This window comes from Crocuta crocuta, unplaced genomic scaffold, assembly GCF_008692635.1.
Source record: "Crocuta crocuta isolate KB4526 unplaced genomic scaffold, BGI_CrCroc_1.0 scaffold9, whole genome shotgun sequence".
Classification (NCBI taxonomy): Eukaryota; Metazoa; Chordata; class Mammalia; order Carnivora; family Hyaenidae; genus Crocuta; species Crocuta crocuta.
Window position 1 is genome coordinate 2,035,421 of NW_027551567.1, and position 26,703 is coordinate 2,062,123.

Consider the following 26,703-nt stretch of genomic DNA (forward strand, 5'->3'; position numbering starts at 1 on the left):
GCTTCCCCCTTGTGTGCTTGGGAAACTGAGGCCTGGAGCATTTCAGCCAATGGGCACTGGCCAAGGCAGACCTGGGCAGCCTGGCTTCCCTTTCCCTTTATCTCCATCTCTAGATCTTTTCTTAGGCTCTTCGGGCTGTAGGGGTGACCTGCAGGCAAGTCACAGACCCTCTCTGAGCCTCCCTTTGCTGGTTTTCAAAATGGGAATTGTAATCCCTACAGCTGGGGTTGTTGTCAGGATTAAAGGAGATAATGTATGTAAAGCCCTTGGCACATAAGGATTCAAGTCCCTTTAGAAAAACCCAGCTGTCAGGCCTTCCTCTTGTGTGACTGTTAAGGGATTAGACATTAATTTATCCCAAAGGCCTTTGCATTTTAAAAGGCCGCAAAGCCTCTCACTCCATTCCCTGAACTCTGACACCTGCTGAGCAGGAAAAGAAAAGTTGGAGGCAGAGCAAGGCCCCCTGCGTCTTCTTCCTGCCCAGGAAGGTTGCTCAGCACCGGCTCAGCTCAGGAGGCTGCCAGCTCCCCGGGGCTCACCGTGATAAGGCCCACAAGGAATTTCATGAAAATAAAGTTTTCCTAAATAAGCAGCTCTAAAATAGCTGTATCTGCTCCAGGAGGTCCAAGTGAGACGTCCCTGTCCACAGGAAGGTCCGCCTTGCCTTTCTGGAGAAGTGTCAGTTAAGATACAGAGGGTCAGTTAAGTGCCTAGAACAATAATATACAAGAGCATTAATGACAGCTAGCACTTTGATCGTGGTTTCTGTGCTCCAGGTACCATTCTAATCAACATAAGTGCACACAGGTTCTTATTTCAGTCCTCACGACTGCTCTGCTATGTAGACACTATTATTTTCCCCAGATGGGGAAACTGAGGCCCAGAGAGGTGAACTCACTGGCTCAGATCACACACCTGCTGAGGTTAGGCCCCCCACTCCTGACGGAATGTCTTTCTTGTCCTTTCTACCTACATGTCCCTCAATGCAGGGCTGACACACCCATCAGGCAAAGTAGGCATAGCGTCAAAGGATCGCAGTGACACTCCTAGGGACTCCTGAAAATATTTTAATGTATTTAAACATTTTCCTATTTTTAGTGTTTTATTGATTTTTGAGAGACAGAGTATGAACGGGGAAGGGGCAGAGAGAGGTGGGGGGAGACACAGAATCTGAAGCAGACTCCAGGCATGGGGCTTGAACCCACAAACCACGAGATCATGACCTGAGCTGAAGTTGGATCCTTAACCAACTGAGCCGCCCAGGCGCCCCTAATGACTTTTCTCATCTATAATCTCTGGGAGTATTTCGAGACGGGTTAGAACCAAGAAGCCTTCCCTGCAGGTACTCCTGAGGGGCTCCATTCCATCCAGCACCCTATCCTTGGGCAGGGGACACTGCCCACGTGGCAGGCAGGCCTCTGAGGAAGGAGGCTGGCAGACACAGGGGACTCTGTGCAAGCAACAGACTCTGTGCAAGTAACTCCTTTCTTGTTGGCAGCCCTGGGCCAGGCCTCCAGTAAATAGCAGAGCCTGGGCCCAACCTACCCTCATGCCTGACCGTCCTACACCCCCTTAGTACTCACACACAGGAAGCAGGCCATTTGAACAAAGGTGTCTGTTGATAGTTATGGAGTATGTCTTATTCCTGTCCTCTCTTCCTCTTTTATTTCTATAAGAGGGGCTTCCTTATGGATTGATGTTTAAAAGTAGTTGATAAAGAAGAATTTATCTAAGGCTAGATGCCCTGTGGGTGACCTTTTTGGTCTGGAAAGAGACAGATTAAAAAATCTAGCAGCTTCCTAATAATCCCAGGGATCAGTTGAAACAAAAATACCTTGCCTAAGCTCCCAGCTGCCTGATTCAGTAGTGCGTCCTGGTTAGAGGAAATGCCAGAGACCTGGGGTGTCTCCTCCGTTTGTCAGGGGATACATTGCAGTGCTGGTTTTTTAAATATTTAGTTCTTAAGAAATGATGGTAAAATATATGTAACATAAAACTGACCACGTTAACCATTTGTAAGTGTATGGGTCAGTGGCATAGTTATACAAACATCAGCCCTATCCATCCCCAGAATGTTTTCATCTTCCCAAACTGAAACTCTGTCCCCATTAAAAAGTTAACTCCAGCTCTTTCCTTCTTCCCCAGCCCCTGGCGACCACCATTTTACTTTTTTAAAAAAAGTTTTAATAGTTTTTATTTATTTTTGAGACAGAGAGAGACAGAGCATGAGCAGGAGAGGGGCAGAGAGAGAGGAAGACACAGAATCTGAAACAGGCTCCAGTTTCTGAGCTGCCAGCACAGAACCCGATCCGGGGCTCGAACCCATGAACCACGAGATCATGACCTGAGCCAAAGTCAGACAGAGACACCCAGGCGCCCCATCACCATTCTACTTTCTGTCTCTAGGAATCTGACCACTCTAGGTACCTCCCATAGGTGGAATCATACAATTTTTGACTGGCCTTTGTGGCTGGCTTATTTTATTTTTTAAATTTACTTATTTATTTTGTTATAGCAAAATTTATTTATTTCAAATGGAAAAAAATTGCTATTGTTCACCGTATCTTAAGATAAATTGCCTTTGAATGGGAGCTTCCTTTCCAGTACTTTGAGGTCTACAAGATGTACCTAGAAAATACAGTACTGTGGAAATTGAGGACTGCTTAAATCGGATGGAAGGAAGGGAGAGGGCCTGTGGTTTTTCTTTTTGATGAATTGCGGCACCGGTCTCCTTTGGGTGGCTGAGGGAGACCCGTGTTTTGTTTAGACATCATTAGGTCCAGGAGCTCTTGCAGGACGACTTTGATGCTACGCGAATTCTGCCTTTTTGCTAGCACTGAAGAGAATGACTGTAGTGAGTTCTCAGTTTGTTCAGCTTTCCAAAGAATGTGGTTGAGGGAGTCATCATCAATCTGGCTTATTTCATTTAACATAATGTCGTCAAGCTTCACCCATGTTGTAACATATATCAGCGTTTCCTTCCTTTTTAAAGCCAAATAATATTCCGCTGAATGCATAGATCACATTTTGTTTATCCATTCATCTGTTAGTGGACATTGGGTTGTTTCCACCCTTAGGCAATTATGAATAATGCTCCCATGAACACAGGTGTACGGATATCTGTTTGAGATCCTGCTTTTAATTCTTTGGGGTATATTCAGAAGTGGAATTGCTGGATCATAGACTAGTTTGGTTTAATTTTCTGAGGAACCTCCACACTTGCTTCTACAGCAGCTGTACTTTTTATATTCCCACCAGCTCAATGCCGATATTGAATGCAAATTGTATACAGGGGAAGTATAGGAGGGATGGAGTGTCATCATCCTACTGTGGGTAGGGAAAGAAAGGCCGCTCAGAGGCTGAGGTGTGCTCTCCCTGCCCTGCCACATGCCAGCCTAGAACTTTGAGGAGTCTAAGAGTTCTGAAGTTAGACTTGGCCTTCAGGGTTGATGTGAAGGAGCATTTGTCAAAGAGGCAGGATAAGCTATATGTAATTTTGCAGTATCTTGGGTTGATTTATAACTTTCAGATACACAGGTGGCATACCTGTGTTGGTCTCTGGTTGTGCCCTTGCCTAGAGGGTGACCTGCCAATGTTGCTGTCCTTAGACGTCTCCTCTCGGCACCTGGCAGGGAGGAGAGTGAGCCTGGAGGGGCAAACCCAGAGGTCAGCATTGGGTGGGTTGAGATTGAGTGACTCAGAGATGCGAGGACTGAACCCAGCTTTTGACTAGGGGCAGGGTGAGGCACCAGCTGGGCCAATAGCAGCTTCCCCACATCAGCTTCTAGAATAGGAGAACACTCTTTCTATGTTAAATGCACACAGCAAAGGGCTGAATTCAGGAGAGAAGGTATGCAGCATTGGTTCATATGTTTCCTTGAGGTAATTGCAAATCCAGTGCTTCAGCCTTCCCTTCATGAGCCTGCCGATTTTCTGTTAGCTCTTTCTCGGGCGACTCAGGCTGGAAGGTGTTGAGCCCTTACTAGGTTTGCCCTCCTTCCCTTCCAAATGAGCCAGCTTGAATCAATTCACCCATCAAACTGTCACTCAGATATGCCCCCTCTCTCATCCCCTTACACCACCCATTCTCAACATACTCTTGGGAGGTAAAAAAAAAAAAAAAAAGTCTCCGATATTTGAGTGGTTTGTGGCCCTCCCAAGCTCAGTCCTCATTGACAAAGTCTTTTTCCTTAGTCTTTTCCACTAGAATTTTCTCTTTAGGGGGCAATAAAGAGGAGAAGATTGGAAGCACTGCTTACAGCAATACCATGGTTCCCAGCCCCCTTATGGCCAGGTTCACCTCCTGGAACATCACTTCCATGTGCTGTTCCCTCAGAAACTGAAGGCTCTTCATATTCTTCAAGAGAAAATGTAGCCCCTGCTTCTCCCTGTTGGATTCCAAGACCTCCACAGTCCTCTCCCTGCTACCCCTGACCAGGACTCTTCTCTGCTAGAATGCTCCCTGTCCCTGCGCATCCATGCTTATTTCTGCCAATGAGCATCTGTTCCCATCGCCCCCGCTTTATGCTGCCCTGCATCATCCATCTATCCAGAACCCACTTTAATTACTTTCCTCTAACACGAGGCATCTCTTGGCTATTTTGAACTATATCACCTTTTGATTTGAAATAATTGCACAGATTCATTCTTTCTCTCACAAGACTGCCCCTCCACTTCAGACACCAAATGCAAGTCGTGGATCCCCAAGTCACCTGCACTTGGCTGGCTACAAAATCAGAGGTTCCCACAACTCCTCTGCAGTCTCAGTCGTTTGCTATAATGGCTCGTAGAGCTCAGGGAAATACTTTATTTACTATTGCTGGTTCATTATAAAGTAGTTTATACAAGACACAGACGATCACCAGATGAAGAGGTAGGCAGGGTGAGAACTAAAGAGTCCTGAGCACAGGGGCTTCTGTCACATGGAGTTGGGATATGCCATCCTCCCTGCACAGGGATTGTTTGCTAACCTGGAAACTCACTAAACCCTATGGAGATTCCATTCCATAGGTGTCATTGATGAAGTCATTGGCTATTGGTGATTACCTCAATCTCCAGGTGATTACCTCAACCTCTCCCCAGAGGTTGGGGGGTGGGGCTGAAAGTTCCAACACTCTAATCACAAGCTTGGTTTTCCTGATAAGCAGCCCCCATCTTGAAGCTATCTAGGGGGCCACCAGGAATCTCCTCATTAGCATAAACTCAGAAATGTTTGGTGGAGGTTTGTGATGAACAAAAAGATGCTCTTCTCACCCCTATCACTCAGGAAATTACAGGGGTCTCAAGAGCTGGAAACCACAGAAAAAGACCATATGTATATATTTCTTATATCACAGTATCATGATTACTGTGTCACTTTGCAAGGTTACTGCTACTTACTTCTCCAGCTGCACTGTCTCTAATGTGATGCCTTCCTAAGGAACTTACTAGGGTAATTCTGGTGCTTTTCACCTAGGATGATAATTTAGAACCACCCCCATATAAGACACCCTCTGAGTTCATGAGTGCTTGCATGGCTCTCCAAGTGCTTTACTCTGTGGCCTCCCCCCTAGCAAGGATTCGCTCTGGACTTCCAAGCTGTAGGAGTCGGCCACCAAGCCTCAACTTCTACTCATCTGGCCATGGTAAGGCACATGGAGCCGGCTTAAAGTAAGGTCATGGCTCTATTTGAATCTGAGGCCTCCTTTTGGGTGCTTCTTGGACCTGCCTGGTTCTGCCTCCCTCCTTTGCCATGCTGGGTGGTCTAGTGCTTCATGATTACATCTGAGGTTGGGGAGTTGAAGTGAGGGAGACAACTGGCTCTCTGGTGTGGGGTTCCTGCAGCCTTTTTTTTCCTGGGAGCTATTGCTCTTGGAGGAGGCTCCTTTGATCCTTCCTTAGTGCTTGTGACCCTTCCCTTCTGGAGCACAAACCCTAACTTGCCACCCATGCTGTGCTCCTACTCACTCTTTCCCCTGAAATTAATCTTCCCTTCCTGGTCTCTCCCTCAAACGGCCTTTTTCTAGAATCCTACTTGGGGCAATCTCATTCCTTCCCTCACCTAATCCCACCTGAGCCCAAGTGACCAACAAGGTCAGCATGCTCCAAAGGGGCAGGATGCCGGGCCTCAGTAACAAGCCTGTTTCTGGGATGTGAAATTTAAGAAATTGTTAGATATCCAGTGGCAATCTCTTTCAATCTTTAATAACAATCAGGCTATTGGCGTTTGGGTCAGAGATGGGGCTCAGGAGGGTGAGGAGAAGCAGTGTCGACTTTCAGGGAAGAGTTGGTTGTGGGAGGGGCTTTGTTGCAGAGACCGCAGAGGGAGGGGTTTCAACAAGGAGGTAGGGGGATGGTGACCAGGAAGAATCCTTGACTCAGCAAGGAACAGGATGGGAGGACAGGTAGGAGGTGGAGACAGCTAGTGGAGACAGGTAGGGAAGAGTTTGACAGCAAGGGGCAAGTGGCCACCAGGGCATGAGAAATTGTAAAATCTCGCTTCTGGAAGTCTCCCTAAAGGTCAGTGGTGCAGTGGTTCTCAAACGTGAGCATGGATCAGCATCACTGCCGCACTTACGGAAACCCAGCCTCCCAGCCCCCACCTCAGAGCCTCTGGCTCCGGACCGCCTGCAGTGAGACCTGAGAATTGTATTGCTAACAAATGCCTGGTGATGCTGCTCGGGAAGGAAGAGCCCCTGATCTAGTCCAGCCTGGATCCTGAAGTCCCAACACCAAAACTCTTGCTTTAACAAAATACCACAGATGGCTTAAAGAACAGAAATTTGTTTCTCACAGTTCTAGAGACTGCAAGTCTGAGATCAGGGTGCCTCCCACATGGTTCCTGGTGAGAGTCCTCGTCCTGGTTTGCAGGTGGCGGCCTTCTCACTGTGTCCTCAGGACGTTAAAGGAGAAGTAAGCTCTCTGGTCTCTTCTTACAAGAGCACTGGTCCTATTTGTAGAGATTCTACCATCATGTCCTCACCCACCAAAGGCCCCAATCTCCTAACACCATCACATGGGGAAACTAGGCTTCAACATATAAATTTGGGGCGTGAGGGGACACAAACATTCGGTCCACAGCAGGCACTTCCTTCCATGGGGACTCCGCCCACCCAGCACCTGCATAGGCCCTTCGAACCTTTCTAGTGATGAATATCTGCGAAGTTTCCCAAAACAGTTAAGCATAGAGTCAGCGGAAAAGGGTAAGGCTGCTCACAGGCAAACTTGTTTTCACAAAGGACAGGCGATCAACGCTGTTTCCTTAGTGAGTCAGCGGTGGAAGGGGAACCCTGTGCTTCCTGAGGTATTCCACGAACACATTCTTCATCGTTTACACGGGGAAGCTTCCCTTATTCCAGATTCTTCCCTGTCCACTAGGACACTCTGTCTTGGTCTCTACAAAAATATTTTCTTGAGGCAAGCATCGTGGTAGTGTTCTGTAGGTGCTTTAACAAATCACCACAAATTTAGAGACTTAACACAGATTCGGGCGCCTAGGAGGCTCAGTTGGTTAAGCGTCCAACTTCGGCTCAGGTCATGATCTCACCATAAGTGAGCTGGAGCCCCACATCAGGCATGTGCTGACAGCTCAGAGCCTAGAGCCTCTTTCCCTCTCTCTCTGCCCCTCCCCCACTCGTGCCCGCGCACACATGCTCTCTCTTTCAAAAGTAAACATTAAAAAAACATTTAGGGGCACCTGGATGGCTTAGTCGGTTAAGCATACGATTTCAGCTCTGGTCATGATCTCACAATTTGGTTTGTGGGTCTGAACCCCGCTTCTGGTTCTGTGCTGACAACTCAGACCCTGGAGCCTGCTTTGGATTCTGTGTCTCCCTCTTTCTCTTTCTGCCTCTCCCTACCTGCACTCTGTCTCTTTTCTGTCTAAAAAATAAATAAACATTAAAAAACTAAAAATATATATATATTTTAAAAAACCACACAAATTTCTTATCTTATAGTTCTGTTGTTCAGAAGTCTGGAATGGGTCTCACTTGGGCTAAAATTAAGGTGTCAGCAGGGCTGTGCTCCTTCCTGGAGGTTCCAGAAAGAATCTATTTTCTTCCTCTTTCTGGCTTGGCTGCCCAGATTTCTTGGCTCCTGGCTTTTTCCCTCTGTCTTTAAAGCCAGCAACAGCTGAGTAAATTCTTCAACCATTGCCTCACTCTGACCTCTTCTGTCTCTTTCTTCTGCATTTAAGGATGCTTGTGACTACATTGGGCCCATCTGGATAATTAAGGCTGCTCTCCCTATTTGAAAGGCAGCTGATTAGCAACCTTAATTCTATCTGCAACCTTAATTCCCCTTTGCCATGGTGCCTAACATTCACAGGTTCTGAGCATTAGGATATAAATAACTCTGGGGAACCTATCACAAATATATGTAAGGTGAAGTGCATAAAACTTAAGTGTATAGCTCAAATTTTAACATATGTAAACATTTATCCTTGAAAATACTATCTGGCTCCTCAGAAGTCTCCCTCATCCCCAGCTCCTCATCCGCTCCCAGCTGGTGCCTCCCAAGAGTAACTGTTATGTTGCCTTCTATCTTCATGAATTAATTTTGCTCATTCTTGAGCTTCATATGGATGGAATCATACAGCATATGACACTCTCTGAAGTGACCTGGTTCCTCTTGGAACAGTAGGACCATTAGAGAGGTGGTTTTATTCTTTTTTGTTTTTTAAAATCATTTTGAGTGCCAGTCTGTCTTTCTGAGGCTTCTATACATAGGACCTTGCCTGACACAATAATGATGCCATTCAGAAAATATCTCTTCCATGTGAAAACCCTTCAAGTCATTGAAGACTGTCCAACATTTTTAAATTTTATAAGATCAATATCCCATGTCCTTCAATAGCTCCTGACATGGTGTGATCACAAAGTGCTCCCCACCCCCACCCCACCCCAATAATGGGGTGCTATTCTGTGCTATTCACAAGGGTATTCCTGGTTCCAGATGTAACCCTCCCCAGATGTGGTTGGGCCATGCAGAGCCAGGGAATCAACCTTCTGTTGCTCCAGGTGCCTGTGAAAACCTTTTGTGAGTCCTTCCAAATTCTTTGACACATATGCAAGTAAATATGCACATAGTCTCTCTCCGCCCCATCTTTTGGACAATTGTTAGTTGCTATACACACTCTTCTGCATCTGATTTTTCTTTCTTACTCAGCAATATATCTTGGGACTCTCTCCCTATTAGTTCATAAAGAACTTCTTCATCTTTTTAATGGTTGCTTATTATTCCATTGTATGGATCTACCATAATTCATTTGACCAGTGTCTTACTGAAGGATATTTAAGTTGTTTCCAAAATTTCACTATCACAAATTGTATGTACATATGCCATTTTGTAAATTTGACAATCATAGGATTATCTTAATAGATACAGAAAAGCTCTTGATACAGCACCTGCTAATGCTAAGAATTCTTAGCAAACTAAGATCTGATAACAGGTGAGAAGGAATAAAATCCAGTAGAAAAATAGATGACAAGCAATTCATAGAAGATGAAATTCTGAAGCTACAAGTATATGAAGGTGCTCAAATGTATTGGCGATTGGAGAAGTAGAAATTAAAACAACATTGAGAAAGAATTTTATACCCATCAGGTTGCCAAACCTTAGAAAGTTGGGTCATGACAAACGTTGGCAGGCACTGGGCATAAGAAAACCCTTATTTCCTGTCAGTGAGTGTGACCATGGTGTGTAACACACTGGTCAGCCATCTCTACCACAGTCACCCAGGAGACTGGCAGCCCGAGACAGGGACACGAGCCTCTGTAAGACAATGGGGATACGAGGTTTATTATAGGAATCAGAGTGTATCTGGGGGAAGGAGCTGGGAAGTGGAGGTCTGAGAGGGCGAGGCTGGAGATCAGGGAAGTCACTCTCCATGTCAGCCTAGGGCCTGCTGGGAGTGGAGGAGTGGGCAGGTCTACCTTCAGGAAGCCATGCATGTCTGGGCCACCTCATCTGGGTTGGAGCCACTGTGGATCAGAAGGTCTTTCTAGGATCCCATTCCAGTTTACTTTGCCACACTTTCTCCCAAGTCACACACTGTCACATCCCCACCCCCTGCTGCTCCTATATATTTTGTAGCCAGTTCCCCCCAGTTAAACCTCTGTGTCATCTCACTGTAACAGGGATAATGGTAGATATTGGCTCAATGTACTTTCATCCTTGATAATTACTAGCCTGACTCATCCTGGCTTCCCATATCAAGAGCCATGCCAACTTAGTTCATTGAGAGTTTTCATTGTGAAGCTAGGACACCACCTCTGCCATTAAAGAGACATAATGCCCCTGGGGACAAGAAGAGTTGCTGACAGACAGGAGGAAGACATAGAAAGTCCATCCCCCTGGTGAGTTGTAGGGGAAGATGGGTAAAGCAAAAAGGTCACAGGCATGTGTACTGACTCCACCTTGCAGAGGTGAGGGCTCAGTGGAAAAACCCAGGAAAATGGAAGGGAACCCAGGCACTTTGTGAACGTGGTAGGGGAGGGAGGCTGGTGGCTCATTGCCTTGGCATAGCATGGGAGAGGGTGTGTGTGTGTGTGTGCGCGCGCGCACGCTGCCTTAGTGAGTGGATGCAGAATGCTGAAGTTACCAGCAGACCAGCACAGGCCTCGGGTCTGGACACAGAGGCCACCAGGTGGGAGGGTTTTCCTACTGGAGGCAAAAAGCAGGACCATGGATTTGCCAAAAGACCCACTGAGCCTGTTGCATCTCAGCAGACACCAGTCCAGGGGTTGGTCGGGCCAAGCACCTCATGGCAGAGGCCAGCCACCACGGATGCGAGGGCCGTCTTCTCCTCCATGCTGCAAGAGCAGCTAAGGTGAGAAGAAATTAAAACCAGGACTAGACTGACCTGCTGCTAGTTGGTAATTGACAATTTTTCACACTTTGAGGCATGATCTTTTGCAAGAAAGGTCGAAGAAGCTGCCTTCTTTTTTCACATTCGAGAAGTGTGGGTTCATTATCCACCTCGCTCCCCTGTACCTCCTGACACTGTTCACACAACCTGAAATGCCTTTCTTCCCTTCACTACCTGTTAGAAGTAAACAGTGCCTCAAAGCCCAACCCAAACGTTGTCCCTATGGTGACCCTTCCTCCGGTGCCCACCATCAGAATTAATCAAAAGCTGTCTCTTTTGGGGCGCCTGGGTGGCTTAGTCGGTTAAGCGTCCGACTTTCGCTTAGGTCATGATCTCGCCGTTCGTGGGTTCGAGCCCCGCGTCGGGCTCTGTGCTGACTGCCAGCTCAGAGCCTGGAGCCTGTTTCAGTCTGTGACTCCCTCTCTCTCTGACCCTCCCCTGCTCGCGCTGTCTCTCTCTCTCTCCTAGAAACAAATAAAACATTAAAAAAATTTTTTTTAAAAAGCTGTCTCTTTTGTGAAATGTTCTACAGTGACTTTGGTTAGAATTTATTGGGCTTTGTTCCCATTATCACTTTTGTGATATCCTGAAACAGAGCTCATTGTCCCCCTTAGTGGATTTTAGCCTCATGGAGAACAGAACCGGGTCTTCTTGATCTCCATATTCCCAACTGGCCACGGGCAGTGTGGGCTGGAATGAATGAACCCGTCGGTCAGGAAAGGAAGCACTGTACACTGGAAGGTCTTATTCAGAGTCAGCTGTGACGCTGACCTATGTAAGACTGTGGCACCTAAAACACCAAAGTAAGAAGAAGAAGAAGGCTGAAGGGACCAACCTTAAGGTCTTGGTTTTTTTGTTTGTTTCAATTAATTTTACTACAAGTCTGAGAAGATTTCATTATAAAAAGAGGCTTCGAAAAGACTTTAAAAAGATAGTATCTTTGAAAAGATACCGCCAGATGACAGAAGACATAAATAGCTATTTCTCCAAAGAAGACATCCAGATGGCCAGCAGACACGTGGAAACACACTCAACATCCCTGATCCTCAGGGAAATGCAAATCAAAACCACAATGAGGTACCACCTCACACCTGTCAGAATGACTAAAATCAAAACCAGAAGAAGCAACAGGTGTTGGTGAGGATGTGGAGAAAAAGGAACCCTCATGTACTGTTGGTGGGAATGTAAACTATGGAAAATATTACAGAGATTCTTCAAAAAATTAAAAATAGAACTACCATATGATTCAGTAATTCCACTACTGGGTGTTTAACCAAAGAAAGTGAAATCACTAATTCAAAAAGATATAGGCACTCCTATGTTTATTGCAGCATTATTCACAATTGCCAAATTATGGAAGCAGCCCAAATGTCCCTCAATAGATGAATGGATAAAGAAGAAAAGGCATATATATTATATAGTATATACATATGGTGTGTGTGTATATTTATATATATAGTGGAATATTATTCAGTTATTCATCCATAAAAAAGAATGAAATCTTACCAAATACAACAACATGGATGGAACTATAGAGTATAATACTAAGTGAAATAAATCAGTCAGAGAAAGACAAATACTATATAATTTTACTCAGACGTGGAATTTAAAAAACAAAGGGAAAAAAGAAACAAAAAACAGACTCTTACCTATAGAGAACAAAGAGATGGTTACCAGAGGGAGGTGAGTGGGGGATGGGTAGAATAGGTGAAGACGATTAAGAGCACACTTATCTTGATGAGCACTGAGTAGAGTATGGAAGTGTGGACTCACTATATTGTGCACCTGAAACCAATATAACACTGTATGTTAACTATACTGGAATTTAAAAATTAATTAATTAATTTAAAAAAAAAGATACTGCCACACGAGCCTGATGAATTCACTGACCACAGCATTTCTTTGAACACACCCTTGATGTGCTTTTCTCTCCCTTTAATGTGGCAAGTTGTAACTCCTTAGTACCTGGGAGCACACATCACTAATAATGGCCAGCCCCTCTTCGAGTGTGGCCCACAGAGATTTTTCTGTTGTTGGGCTTCCCTGTTTTATCCTGCGGCACAGTCTGGAGCAGTTTATTTCTGCTCACTGCTGGAGGTGAGTGAAGCCGCACTTCACCTGTGGCTAGGGCTGGGTGACAGCCCAGGACTGGAGTTTGGCCGTGTGGAGTCCAGGGACAGTGGCAGTGATGCTGGTGTGGCCGGCAGAACCCCATGGGTACCTGTGATTCCCTTGGGGAGTCGGGTCTACAGTGTGGCCCCTCAGTGTCTAGACAGCAGGGCTAAGGGGTTGGCAGTCATTCCTTCCTCCAGCGTGTATTAAGTCCTCTTCAGGCCAGGCTCTCTGTTCTGTGAGTGCTCAGGGAAACACAATGAGTAAGTTTCAGGCTCTCCCCTCTGGGTAAGTGAGATAGGCCATGGTAATAATGGCAGTGATAATATAACTAGTAATAGAACATCTTTTTTTTTTAGTTTTTAAAAAGTTTTATTTATTTATTGTGAGAGAAAGGCAGCACAAGTGGGGGAGGAGGGGAGGAGCAGAGAGAGAGGGAGAGAGAGAATCCCGAGCAGGCTCTGCACCAGCAGCAGGAAGCCCAATGTGGGCCTCAAACCCATGAAACTGTGAGATCAAGACTTGAGCCAAAATCAAGAGTGGGACACATTACCAACTGAGCTACCCAGGCGCCCCTAGTTATAGGACATCTTATATGCCAAACCCTTACATGGGCTTTATGTGGATTAACACACTCAATCTTCATGACAACTGTATGAGGTTGGTATATAATTATACCTATTTTACAGATAAGGAAACTGAGGCACAGAGAAATTATGTATCCCCAAGGTCACACTGCTAGTGAATGATGGGACCAAAATCCAGCTCCTGGCTACCACAGGGGGTTTATTTTTTGCCTTTTTGGATCAGAGTCCTTTGAAACTCTGTTTGTCTCCCAGAATAATGACAATCTCTGTCACCTGCACGTGCATGCACACACACATGCACAGTTACTTTTTATGTAATTTCAGAAGGTTCACAGAATCCTTGCACCTGTCCCTCGGGGCTCCATGAGCTCAGGATAACTACCCCCGCCCGCCTTGCACAGATGATCTCCACATGAGGGCACTGGTGGAGAGTGACAAATCACAGACATGGCAAAGCAGGCAGGAGCAGCTGGAAGGTGGTGTGAAGGGTACCTAGCGAGGGCAGAGGAGGGAATGCAAGACCAGCTGGGGCACCGGAGGGACAGAGACATGGCTCTCTATCCTGCCCCAGAGCCTGTTCTGTTTTCTGGCCCCGTGAGGACAAGGTGGCTTTCTCGGGCTTGTCTTCCACTTTCTGATTTGGATCACTCATTCCTATAGCAGTGGCCCCTCCACCCACTGACAAACTGGTTGGGGAAAACAGGAGTGGGAGACTCAGGGACCTGCTTCCTTGATCTGAGTTGGTGAATGACCCCTCTCTTCTCCACCTGTGGGACCACAGAGCCTACAACATCCCCCCTTGCTCTTCCTTCTACACTTTCAGAGGAACCCCATGCCATTGACCTCAGGTCTTGTTGTCTATTAATACGATCACTGCCCCACCCTACTCTAATATGTGGGGGTGAGGGTGCAGAGTTTGGAGGCTGACAAAGCAGGAAGACAGCCCTCCTCCCCAGTGGTTGATGGGGGAGTGGATGAGTGTTCTGGAAGGAAAAGAACAGGACATGGTGGGGTCCTGCAACTTCAATTAAGGGTTTGGGGAAATCCTCCTAGAACAAAGACAGGGCTTAAGCTGAGATTCTGATCAATTCGACTGGATTGAGTAGTATTATCTCGTTGTGTTTTGAATGGAGTTATGTCTATTTTACGTGTCTATGATTTACTTCCCCTTTTTTAAAAAAATGTTTATTCAAAGTCTCTTGCCTGTTTTTGTGTTGGGCTGTCTGACTTTTTCTTAATGGGACTCCTAAGAATTATGTATATATTCTGCATACGAGCTCTTTGTCAGTGGTGGTTTTTGATGAATAGGAGTTCTTGATTTCTTCAGTGAGAAATTTTTTATTGAATTGTAACATATATATAGAAAAATACACAAATTGTAAGTGTACAGCTTAGTGAATTATCTAAAAGTGAACACTTTCGTGTGATGAGCATCTAGATCAAGAAACAGTTATTTCCAGAAGTCTCCTCTCCCGGTCATTGTCCTTCACCATGGGCAGCCATTGTCCTGACTTCCAATGCCAAATATTCGTTCTGCCAGATAATCTCAATTTCAATGTAAATCTATTGATCTTTTCTTATGTTTTTTTTGTGTCCCAGTAAGTATATTGCTATCCTGAGGTAAGAATATATTCCTCTTGATGACCTTCTGGAGCTTTCTTGTTTTACTTTTCACATTTGGATCTATAATCCACTTGGAGCTATTTTGCATATTGCATGATTTGCATATGCATTGCCAGTTGTCCCAGCGTTAGTACTTACAGGTATATTTCTTCTCTAATCACCTTCAGTGACATTTTAATAATAAATCAATGTTCTTGGGTGCCTGGGTGGCTCAGTCAGTTGACTGTGTAATTCTTGATTTGGGCTCAGATCACAATCTCATGGTCGTGGGATTGAGCCATGTGTCAGACTCTGTCCTGAGCATGGAGCCTGCTTGATTGAGATTGTCTCTCTCTCCCTCTGCCTCTCCCCACTACTCGTGCTCTCTCTTTCTTTCCTTCTCTCTCTCTCTCTCAAAAAAAATAATAATGAGTCAATGTCCTCAAATGTGTATATCTGCTTCTGGACTCTCCATTCTGTTCCATTTTGTTCATTTGTCCATTTTTATGCCAGTTCTTAACTTCCTCTTTACTGTAGTCCTATAATAGATCATGATACCTGCTAGGGCACATCCTCCGACTCCGTTTTTCCTAAAGAAAGGCTGCTTTGAATTTCCTAATGATCATTTTGTCAAGTTCCATAGAAAATCTAATGAGCTCTTGATTAGATCATTAGATCATTGAGTATGTAGATCAATATGGGATAATTAATATTTTTACAATATTGAATCTTCCAACCCAGGATCATGATCTATTTTTCCGTTTATTCATGCCTTTTAATTTCTCTCTACAATATCTCATTATTTACTTCACAGAGAACATTCAGATATATTGTTAGCTTTATCTCTAGGTACCTATTCGATGCTATTGATAAAGGCACTTTTGAAAAAATTTTCTTTTCTAACTTTGAATTTTGTATATTGACTCTGTATTCAACATCCTTATTAAAATCTCTTATTAATTCTAATAACTTATCTGCTAATTTAAAAAATTATACGTCCAATACTATACAAATAATGGCATTTTTGTTTCTTTTTTCCAGTCATCATAACTTTTTCTCATTTCTTGCTTGTCTTGTGCTGTCTAGTCCTTTCCATACAATATTGAATAGAAATGGCATTTATAGACATTCTCATCCCATTCTCAGTATTAAAGGAAAACTTACAACAGTTTACCATTAAATATGATATTTACTGTGGCTGTTTTTGGTAGTTATCTCTTTGCAGATTAAGGAAGTCCCCTTCTATTCCCATGTTTTCAAAAAAATCATAAATGGCAAAGGCTTTTTCCGCTAATATGGAAGTTTATATTGATTGATTCTGTTTTTATAGTTTACAGTTTTATGCAAAATTTCTAAATCTTACTTTTTTAATCTCTTTCACTTAGTACAATAAGATATTTTATTTTTTAAATTAAATTTTTTAGAGTTTATTACTATTGAGAGAGAGAGAGAAGGGGGGGAGAGGGTTAGAGAGGGAGAACTGTCAGCACAGAGACTGATGACGCAGGGCTCAGGATGCTGAGATCATGACCTAGGTCGAAGTTGGATGTTTACCCAATGAGCCACTCAAGCGCCCCACACTAAGATATTTTAAAGTTGATGCTACTTTATTTTTTTTTTAATTTTTTAAGGTTTTTATTTATTTCTAGGAGAGAGAGAGAGAGACAGCGTGAGCTGGGGAGGGTCAGAGAGAGAGGGAGTCACAGACTGAAACAGGCTCCAGGCTCTGAGCTGGCAGTCAGCACAGAGCCCGACGCAGGGCCCGAACCCACGAACCGCGAGATCATGACCTAAGCGAAAGTCGGACGCTTAACCGACTAAGCCACCCAGGCGCCCCAAGTTGATGCTACTTTAATATCTAAAGCCCCTTGTTCCCATTCTCTATTTTTTTCTGCTGGTTATTGTGTATGTCTTATTTTCTTGTGTGCCTGGTTGTTTCTTATTATGAACTATATATTTACAATATTTTTAATAGAAATAATTGAAGATAACACGTGGGATGGTGTTATCTTCCTCCAGAGTGGATTTCTGCTTATTTATACCAGGTATGTGTAGCATGAATACTCTGTGCTGCCTGAGGCCACTACCACTCCAGATAACTCTAACCTACTGGTAGGGATTGATGTGATTTGAAGCTGAGCTGCATATCCTGCAAGAGCCTATCTACCTTCCCTGCTAGGGTGTACTTTTGGGGATCCTAAGTTAGAGCATCCTGCTTGGTGGGCCCTGGATTCTAATCCCAGTCCAGAAGCTTCCGGAAATCATCAAAAGCATCCTTCAGCTTCTCAGTTACCTTCCTGAGCTGGCAGATGCCCCCAGGAGAAGTGGGTCCAAACACTGAACATACCTCCTTGGGACTCTGCTTCCCTCTCACATCCTCATCTAGGTTTATTTTGTTAATATCAAAGTCTTCAGAAAGAAATTTTTATATTTGGCCCAGCGTTTTAGTTTTCAGTAGAAATGTTAGTGTGAATTGTTTAGCTTGCTATTACTCAACGTTGGAAATCTTAGATTGATTTTTCAATGTGAAAACAACCTTGCATTCCTGGAATAAACCTGATGTAGAAGGGATTTATCTTTTTTAAAAATTTATATTGCTGGATGTGATCTGTTACTATTTTGTTTAGGAGCTTTGATTCTATGTTCATGAGTGACACTGACTGGTAATTTTGCCTTCTCGTGCAGTCCTTGTTCTGACTTCATCAAATAATTTGACATCTTTTGACATGGATTTTGATTTTTTAAATATTCTTTTGATATTCTCTGGAAGAGTTTACGTAAGACTGGTGTTTTTTCCTCCTAAAACTTTGCTAGAATTTGCTGGTGAAGTCATCTGGACCTATCATTTTCTTTGTGGGAAAATTTAAATTAAAGACTCCATTTTTATCCCTCCTCATCAGGGGAATACAAATCAAAACAACACTGAGATATCACCTCACACCAGTCAGAGTGGCTAAAATGAGCAAATCAGAGAACTCTAGATGCTGGCGAGGATGTGGAGAAACGGGCACCCTCCTACACTGTTGGTGGGAATGTAAACTGGTGCAGCCCCTCTGGAAAACAGTGTGGAGGTTCCTCAAAAAATTAACAATAGAACTCCCCTATGACCCAGCAATAGCACTGCTAGGAATTTACCCAAGGGATACAGGAGTGCTGATGCATAGGGGCACATGGACCCCAATGTTCATAGCAGCACTCTCCACAATAGCTAAAACATGGAAAGAGCCTAAGTGTCCATCACCAGACGAATGGATCAAGAAGATGTGGTTTATCTATACCATGGAATACTACATGGCGATGAGAAAGAATGAAATCTGGCCAAGTGTAGCAACATGGATGGACCTTGAGGGTGTTATGCTGAGTGAAATAAGTCAGGCAGAGAAGGACAAATACCATATGTTTGCACGTATAGGAGGATTAAGAAGAACTTAACAGAGGACCATGGAGGAGAAAAAGAGGAAACATAGTGGGGGAGAGGGAGGGAGGCAAACCATGAGAGACTCTTAAATGCTGAGAAGAAACTGAGGGCTGATGGGAGTGGCGGGTAGGGGAAGGGAGTGATGGGCATGGAGGGGGGCACTTGTGGGGATGAGCACTGGGTGTTATATGGAAACCAACTTGAAAAGAAACTATTAAAAAAATGACTCCATTTTTAAAATAGTTATAGGACTTTTCAGGTTTTGGTATTTCTCTTTTTATCAGTGTTGACTGATATATATTCCTGGGAATTTGATCATTTCATCTAAATTTTATTTATTTATTTATTTATTTATTTATTTATTTATTTATTTACCATATCAGGGTGGAAGAATTTGATGAGGGAATGATTGCTATTCGTTTTTTAATTATTCTGTATCTCCAGAACTTATTCATTGCCTACCATGTGTTTTAAACCAATACATTTCATTGAGGCAACAATATGGGANGTGTCTGTTTTTGGAGGGACAAGGGCAGAGGGGAAGGGAGAGAGAGAATCTTAATCAGGCTCCTTGCCCAGCGCAGAGCCTGACGCAATGTGGAACTCAATCTCATGACTGTGAGATCATGACCTGAGCTAAAATCAAGAGTCAAGAGTCAGACACTTAACTGACTGAGCCTCCCGGGCTCCCCTCATATAAATTTTAAAGGTTATTGGCAAAAAGTTGCTCAGACTAACTTCTTTTAATCTTTTTTCTTGTTTTTAGCATATATAGTGATAACTTTTCATTCCTGATAGTGGCTATTTTTGCTTTCCTTTTTGCAAGACCAATCTTTTTAGAATTTTATCAGTTTTACCAGTGTTTTCAAAGAACCAATATTTGGCTTTAACAGCATCCTTTCAGTTGTGTGTTTTCTATTTCAGTACTTCCTATTTTTACTTGTATTATTTCCTTCTGTCTACTTAAATTGCTTTTTCTTTTCCTAAGTTTTAAAGATGGATGCTTAGCTTATTGAATTTAAGTATTTCTTCTTTTCTGAGATGATAGTTAAGGTTATACATTTTCCTATGAAAAACACTTAGCCTGCATTGCATGAATTTTTTAAAATTTTTAAACGTTTTTATTTATTTATTTATTTTAATTTTTTAATGTTTTATTTATTTCTGAGAGTGAGAGAGATTGACAGCGTGAGCAGGGGAGGGTCAGAGAGAGAGGGAGACACAGAATCTGAAACAGACTCCAGGCTCTGAGGTAGGCGTTAGCACAGAGCCCAACAGAGGGCTCAAACCCACGAACCGAACCGTGAGATCATGACCTGAGCTGAAGCCAGACGCTTAATCGACTGAGCCACCCCAGGCGTCCCTTGTTTTTATTTATTATTGAGAGACAGAGAGAGACAGAGCATGAGCATGGCAGGGGCAGAGAGAGGGGGGAGACACAGAATCTGAAGGAGACTCCAGGCTCTGAGATGTCAGCAAAGAGCCCAATGCGGGGCTTGAACTCACAAACCACGACATCATGACCTGAGCTGAAGTCGGATGCTTAACTGACTGAGCCACTCAGCCGCCCCTATGAGTTTTGATGTGTAGTGTTTTTTAAATCATTTCGTTAAAATTTTCATTATAGTGTCTTCACTGACCCATCAGGTTTTCCAGAGTATATTGCTTAATTTTCAAATGTATGGAGATTTTCTAGATATATTTTTGTTATTAATTTCTAGTATCCATTGAGTTCATAGTTTATATAAATTCTTGCCCTTTAAAATTTGTTAAAATTACTCTTTAGCACTGTATATAATAAATTTTTGTAACCATTCACTGGTGCTTAAGAATCAGGGCGCCTGGGTGGCTCAGTTGGTTGAGTAGCCAACTTTGGCTCAGGTCATGATCTCACGGTTCGTGGGTCTGAGCTCTGCCTTGGGCTCTGTGCTGACAGCTTCTTCAGAGCCTGGAGCCTGCCTCGGAATCTGTGTCTCCTTCTCTCTCTGCCCCTCCCTGGGATGCTCTCTGTCTCTCAAAAATAAATAAATATAAGAAATTAAAAAAAACCCAAATGAATGTTTATTATATAGCTTTTGCATTCATTGTCCTACATATTCCATTATGCCAAGTTTGTTAAATGTTTTAATCTTATGTGTCCTTACTGGTATTTTTTTGGTCTGCCTGTTTTATAAATTCTGAGAGAGATGTATTAAAATCTCCTCATATAAATGTAAATTTGTCTGTTTCTCCTTCATTATGTCCACTTTTAATTTTTGCATTCTGAGGTTATATCAGTAAATGCACACAAATTTATGTGTATATTTTGTTGGTGAATTGAGTAATTTATTATTACTAAATACCCCTTTTATTTCTCTTTCTCTGTCAAATTTATTTGATATAATACAGCTATAATCATTTTCTTTTGGTTAGTATTTGAATGTTTTATCTTTTGCATCCTTTCATGTTCTACTTTTCTGTATCTTATATTTTCAGTGTGTCTTTTTGAACAGCGTAATACTGGGTTTTGTATCTTAATCCCATCTGACAAACTTTTAGCATTTCTGAATTATCACATTGGACAATGTATGTTTGTTCATTGGCACATTTAGTCCACTTTTACTCATGAATAATTTTTATATTGGCTTTAAATCTATCATCCTATTATGTCTTTTTTATTGTCCAACCAATTTTATGTTCTTTCTTTTTCTCTTCCCTTTCTTGTTTTCTTGTGGATTGATTATTTTTGGTTATTCCTATTTTGGCTTTCCTATTTTAGTTTTGAACACACCTACTCTTAATATTTGCCAGTGGCTTTCCAGAAAACAACATGAACTCTTGGCTTATCATCTTAATACGTTAATTAGCTACTTTTACTTTTCTCCCAGACAATGCAAAGACCTCATAACTTTTGCTCCCTTTATTCCCCCTTCTCACTTAAATGTTATTTTTGCTTGCATTTCTGTTTAGTTTTTTCATTTCCACAATGTATTATATCTATTGTCTTATGGGGCGCCTGGGTGACTCAGTCAGTTAAGCGTTTGACTTCGGCTCAGGTCATGATCTCAAGGTTTACCATTTCAGGCCCTGCGTTGGGCTCTGTGCTGACAGCTCGGAGACTGGAGTCTGCTTCGGATTCTGTGTCTCCCTCTCTCTGTCCCTCCCCCACTCATGCTCTGTCTTTCTTTCCTTCAAAAATAAACATTAAAAATTGTTTTAAATAAAATTTAAAATAAAATAAAATAATATATTACATTATATAGTCAGTGCTTACTTAGAATTATGCATATGTTTACTATTTTTGTTCTTCTTTATTCATTTTTGCATCTTAAGCTTTCCCTCTGGGATCACATTCCTTTGGCTTGAAAAAATCCCTTCATTTAGGCCAGGACACATGTTGGCAAATTCTGTTTTAGTTTGTCTGAGAATTCTGTCTCATATTTATTCTTGGAGTCAGTGAGGAAGAAATGACATATATCTTAATTTCAAAAATGGATAAATTCCTAATGTGTGCTTTTTAGGACCATGTGAGGAGAAATAATGGTAGAAAGGCTAAAAACCAAGAAAATGCTTGACTACACAGGTATCTCCTTTATGCTGCCTTGAATTTGTCACCTCACTGGCTATACTGCATGAAATCCTACCGGTGACTTCTATTTAGCTTACCAAATCCTTCTCTTTATGCAGAAAAACCCATAGCAGCATGAAGAGGCCACGGCATGAATGCCTCCTTAATTTAACTAGACTTTTCTTTCTCTTTATGGGCCCCAGTCCTATGCAAAACATAAAAATGTTCACAGAAGGAGGAAAAAAATCTAGTAATTTGGAAAACTTTCTCCCAAAATCATGTTAGGAAGGGCCACACAATAGAGAGTTCAGAAGAGCCTGGAAGCATTAGCCCTACTAGGGCAGGTCAAAGGCAAAGATCAACCCCACTGCACTCAGACCAAGGAGGGTAGGGCTGCTGCTTCCGTTCAAACTTGAGATGTGAGTCCCTGGGAATACAGCATTAGAGCCTCCTGAACACACACATTGTTTACCTCCAATGACCCACGTCTCCTGAGAACTTGACCTGCACTCCCACGTGGGCAGTACCTCTGGAGCACTGACCTCATCCTCACAGGCATTATCACATTTCTCTTAGGGCAGCTGTGGAGAGCAGGGCAGGCCCTGAGAACAGAGAGACACAGTAACAGACTCCAAGCAAGCTGATATATTTTATCTTGAAAATGTCCTTTGCCAAAACCAGCTCCTATTCAAACACTGTGCCCATTATCTGAAAACCAGGCCACTGGGAAGTAGGTCCAAAGAGGATGATGGCTATATTGTTTCTTTTCTTTGGTTCTTGGAACCACTGGATGTTGCAGATCACATGGCACCTTAGAGAAAAGGAGAGAGGGGAAAGGAGAGCCGGTCAAGTACGACACATGTCCACGAGAGACAGTACTGCCAGGGTTAGGAGCTCAGACTCTGGGCTGTTTTAACATCTCTGGCTAACAAAGCATCCAGCGGATGAAGAAATTAACCAGCCTCACTTCCCCAATGGCAATGCTGGGGGAACATAGCCCCGCGAAAGGGAGCAGGGCCTGTGTACTAGGAGAGGACCCTGGCCAGGCTGCCTGCAGACTCCCTCATGTTACAAGCCCCCTGGGGGAGAAAGGCAGACTGGTCAGCCCTAGGAGGAGGCCTCCTTCCACACTGACCATTCCACTCTGGCACCTTCAAAGCACCCCGGGAGCCTGGAATAAAGGGAGAACACAGCTGTCAGAGCAGGGCCTTCTCATGGGCCCTGATGACTAAGCCATCAGTTGAAAACTACGAGAAAATAAAAAGATCAGCTTACACCCTGATTTATGTGAGAAGGGAAAAAGTAAAAATAAAAAATAAAGCATGGTACTCATTTACTTTCATGTTTCAGAACATAGAAGATATCCATTAAATCCTGATAGTGACAAATAAAATGCTTGTTTTATAGTGATAAAATAAAATGTTCTATTAGGCTCAGTCAAAAAAACGAATCTTTAACGGTGGGATTGCAAGTATTAGCAGGTGTACCGGGGAAACTTGAGAGAGTTGGTGAGCCCATCCAATGCTCTGGGCTACCTCCATGAGGACCTGTGGCTCCCCAGCTTGGGGTGGAACTGAGGACTGAGGCTTCTGGTTACACGTCAGAGTCTCTGGTCCTCTTTTCCAGCCTGTGACCAAAGTCTTGGTGCCTTTCAGACCTTCTCATTCCTAAGACCCAGACTCCCCCAGCCACCCCAAGGTTCTCAGACCACAGTGGGTCAGCATGCCCTGGTCCCACACCGGCTAGCCAGGGTTTGAGGCTCCCAGGTGCCACCTGACTCTCTCAGAGATATTTTTTGTCGATGACTATAATAGCATTTGTTAAGATGCTTGACAAACACAGGCTTTTGGGTTTCCCCATTCTAGGTTTAAAAAATATATTAAAATCTAAGAAACATTTTATGGAAGTATAACATACACCCAGAAGTACATAAATTGTAAGTGGACAGCCCACTAAGTTGTCACAAAGTGAATGTAACCATTATCCAGCCCAGGAAAAAGAACAGGAAGTCACAGATAGACCCACCATGAAACATGGTTTTGGAAATCTTGCCACGGGCCAGACGGAATTGAGTGTCAAGCCCCTGTGCTATGTACTCTCCTACTTCTCATCTGACATGACCTGAAAGGATTTAAAAATATTGTATGGTAATGTCTTTTGCCGTGGTGTCGAACACAGATCGAACTGTCACACTAGACTGAAGACTTCTAGAGGGCAGGATCTCGGTTATCTGTTAGGTCCTCTGTAGGTAGAGTTTGACGAATTGAAAAAATCTAGCCCAGGGCATGCAGGTGTCCCAAGCCCTCATCAGAGGCTACTTGGCATCATCTGTCCTCTATCGATGTCCCAGGAGGACAATTGACCAGGAGCCCTACTCAGACACTAGAGCATTATTCCCTTGACCCTACAGAGATAGCCCTGGGATGTAGAAAGTAGTAACCCAGCTCATCGAGCTCATCGATTCATCCGACAAGAATGGGTTAACCATTCTCCTTGGCTCAGGAAAGACAACATAAGGCAGACTCAAGCCCCGCCCTCAGGAAGAAAGCTGAGGCACCCAACATGTCAGGAAATAACAAGTAAAAAGCCTCATAGAATTCAAGCCACTGTCTCACCTCTGCTCCACTCAGGCTTTCCCCAGGAAGGAGCTTGGGGTCATTGGCCCAGTGGTAGATGGAAATGTGCCTTCACCAGCTGTCTTTGCTCTTCTGCAGGCCCTGCTATCCCGGTGGGTGTGGACGTGCAGGTGGAGAGCCTGGATAGCATCTCGGAAGTGGACATGGTATGCAGTGCCCTTGGCGGGGCAGCCTTTGGTACAAGGTCCTGGGGTTAAGGTTCTGGGAGCACCTGTGGCTGGTGGGGCTGCCTGGATGCAGGCTGTGCCCTGGTTGGTGGAGCAGGGGCCGCAGGGAATAAGACTGGGACTCAGTTGGCTCAGGTGCAGTGAAACCTAGAGCAGGGGTTCTCAACTTGGGGAGTTGGTTAAATGCAGATTCCTGGGCCCCACCCTAGGCTTTCTGAACCAGAGTTTCTGGGAGTGGGGCTCAGCCCCGTACATTTTGAACACACTCCTCAAGTGATGTGACTGGTCAGAAGAACCACACTTGGAGGAGCATGGGAGGTGGACATTTTCAGACAGAAATTCTGCAGCTTTGCCCTTCAGTGCCTGCCTTGAGCATAGCTCCCCTACGCATTCCTTGGCAGGGTCCACCAAGGTCATGTGGTAAGGGAAGGCTCTTTGAAGAAGTCTCATTTCAGCTAAGACCTGAAGGATTAAAAGGAGACAGTGTGGGGAGCACCAGAGCAAGAGCAGGGAAAAGGCCCCTGAGCAGAAGAAACAGGTTTACAAACTTAAACTAAAACAGTGGAGGACAAAGGGAGGAAGAGGTAGGGGTGGAGAATTGGGTGGGTGGGGTGCTCCCCTCCACGGGTGACCTTACAGGACGGCCAGGAGGGGTATAGGTGTGCTGGTCAAGAAGAAGTTTCTGGGCACTAAGCTCTGAGACCACCACCACTAGGTGCTTTCCATCCTTGCTCCCAAAGAGGATGTTTGGGCACTCATTTACTTATTTGCACTTGTGACCTAGCACTCACATCTTCTGTCTGTGGCAGAAGGGCCAGACTCTTGGTTAAGGTGTCAACTATGCAGGCAAGGAGACACTGTTTAGCAGAATGAGCTTTGAGGCTGAAATTAGAGCAGATATGCAGCTGTCTAACCCTTCAGCCATTCATTCCCACACCCCCCACTTTTCCATCCTGCAAATATCTATTGAGTGCCTACTACGTGCCTTGCCAGGCACTGAGTTAGGACTTGGGAATCCAATGGTGAGAAGGACACAATTCTGCCTTCAAAGATGCTACAAGACCAATGATAGAAACTCTCTTAAATGGGACACTTGACTCTACAGGTTTCTCCAAGTTTCCACTAACCTGAAACTGAATGCTTAGTCAATAGGTAAGGAGCCCTGTGTGTACAAGTTGAGGTGAGAGAGAGTAAGACTTTGGGGAAATCCTGCCCTGCTGGCCCCCATGCCAAGCTGTCCACCTTGTACCTGCGGGTTTCACTTGCAAAGCCCGAAGCGTGGCTGCTCACTCTCCTGGGCTCCAACCTCATGATGCACAACAACGACCCATTCTCCTTCCTATGGTTTCCTAGCAGCACCATTGTCATGGCTACTGTCCTACAAGGCTGTAGAACTGTCACCTCCAACTCTGGAGACTGAGCCTGAGGTTTCTGTTGCATTGGTTGATGATGAGTTGACTGTAAGAAAGGAAGCTTTCTGAGCATTTCTGTTTGGTGTCATCTCGGGCTCCCATAGGACTTCACCATGACCCTGTACCTGCGGCATTACTGGAAGGATGAGAGGCTGGCTTTTCCCAGCAACAACAACAAGAGCATGACCTTTGATGGCCGGCTGGTAAAGAAGATCTGGGTCCCGGACGTCTTCTTTGTTCATTCCAAAAGGTCATTTACCCATGACACCACCACTGACAACATCATGCTGAGAGTGTTTCCGGATGGGCATGTGCTGTACAGCATGAGGTAACTGTCCAGGGCTCACTGTTCCTTCCTCCAATGCCATTCTAC

The 26,703-nt window shown here is 44.1% G+C and overlaps 1 protein-coding gene and 1 non-coding gene across 2 annotated transcripts in view; one reads left to right on the plus strand and one right to left on the minus strand.

Annotated features, from left to right (window-relative positions):
* The window catches only part of GABRR2 (gamma-aminobutyric acid type A receptor subunit rho2), a 43,483-nt gene that overhangs the window by 8,609 nt on the left and 8,171 nt on the right, over positions 1-26,703 (plus strand). Inside the window, exons 3-4 of the mRNA XM_077750283.1 lie at positions 24,830-24,897; positions 26,435-26,658. Coding sequence (XP_077606409.1) covers positions 24,830-24,897; positions 26,435-26,658 — 292 coding nt within the window. The remainder of the gene's footprint in view (positions 1-24,829; positions 24,898-26,434; positions 26,659-26,703) is intronic.
* On the minus strand, positions 2,833-2,914 carry LOC144220208 (small nucleolar RNA SNORD116). The gene has a single exon (XR_013331663.1). It is a non-coding gene; the product is annotated as a small nucleolar RNA SNORD116 (small nucleolar RNA).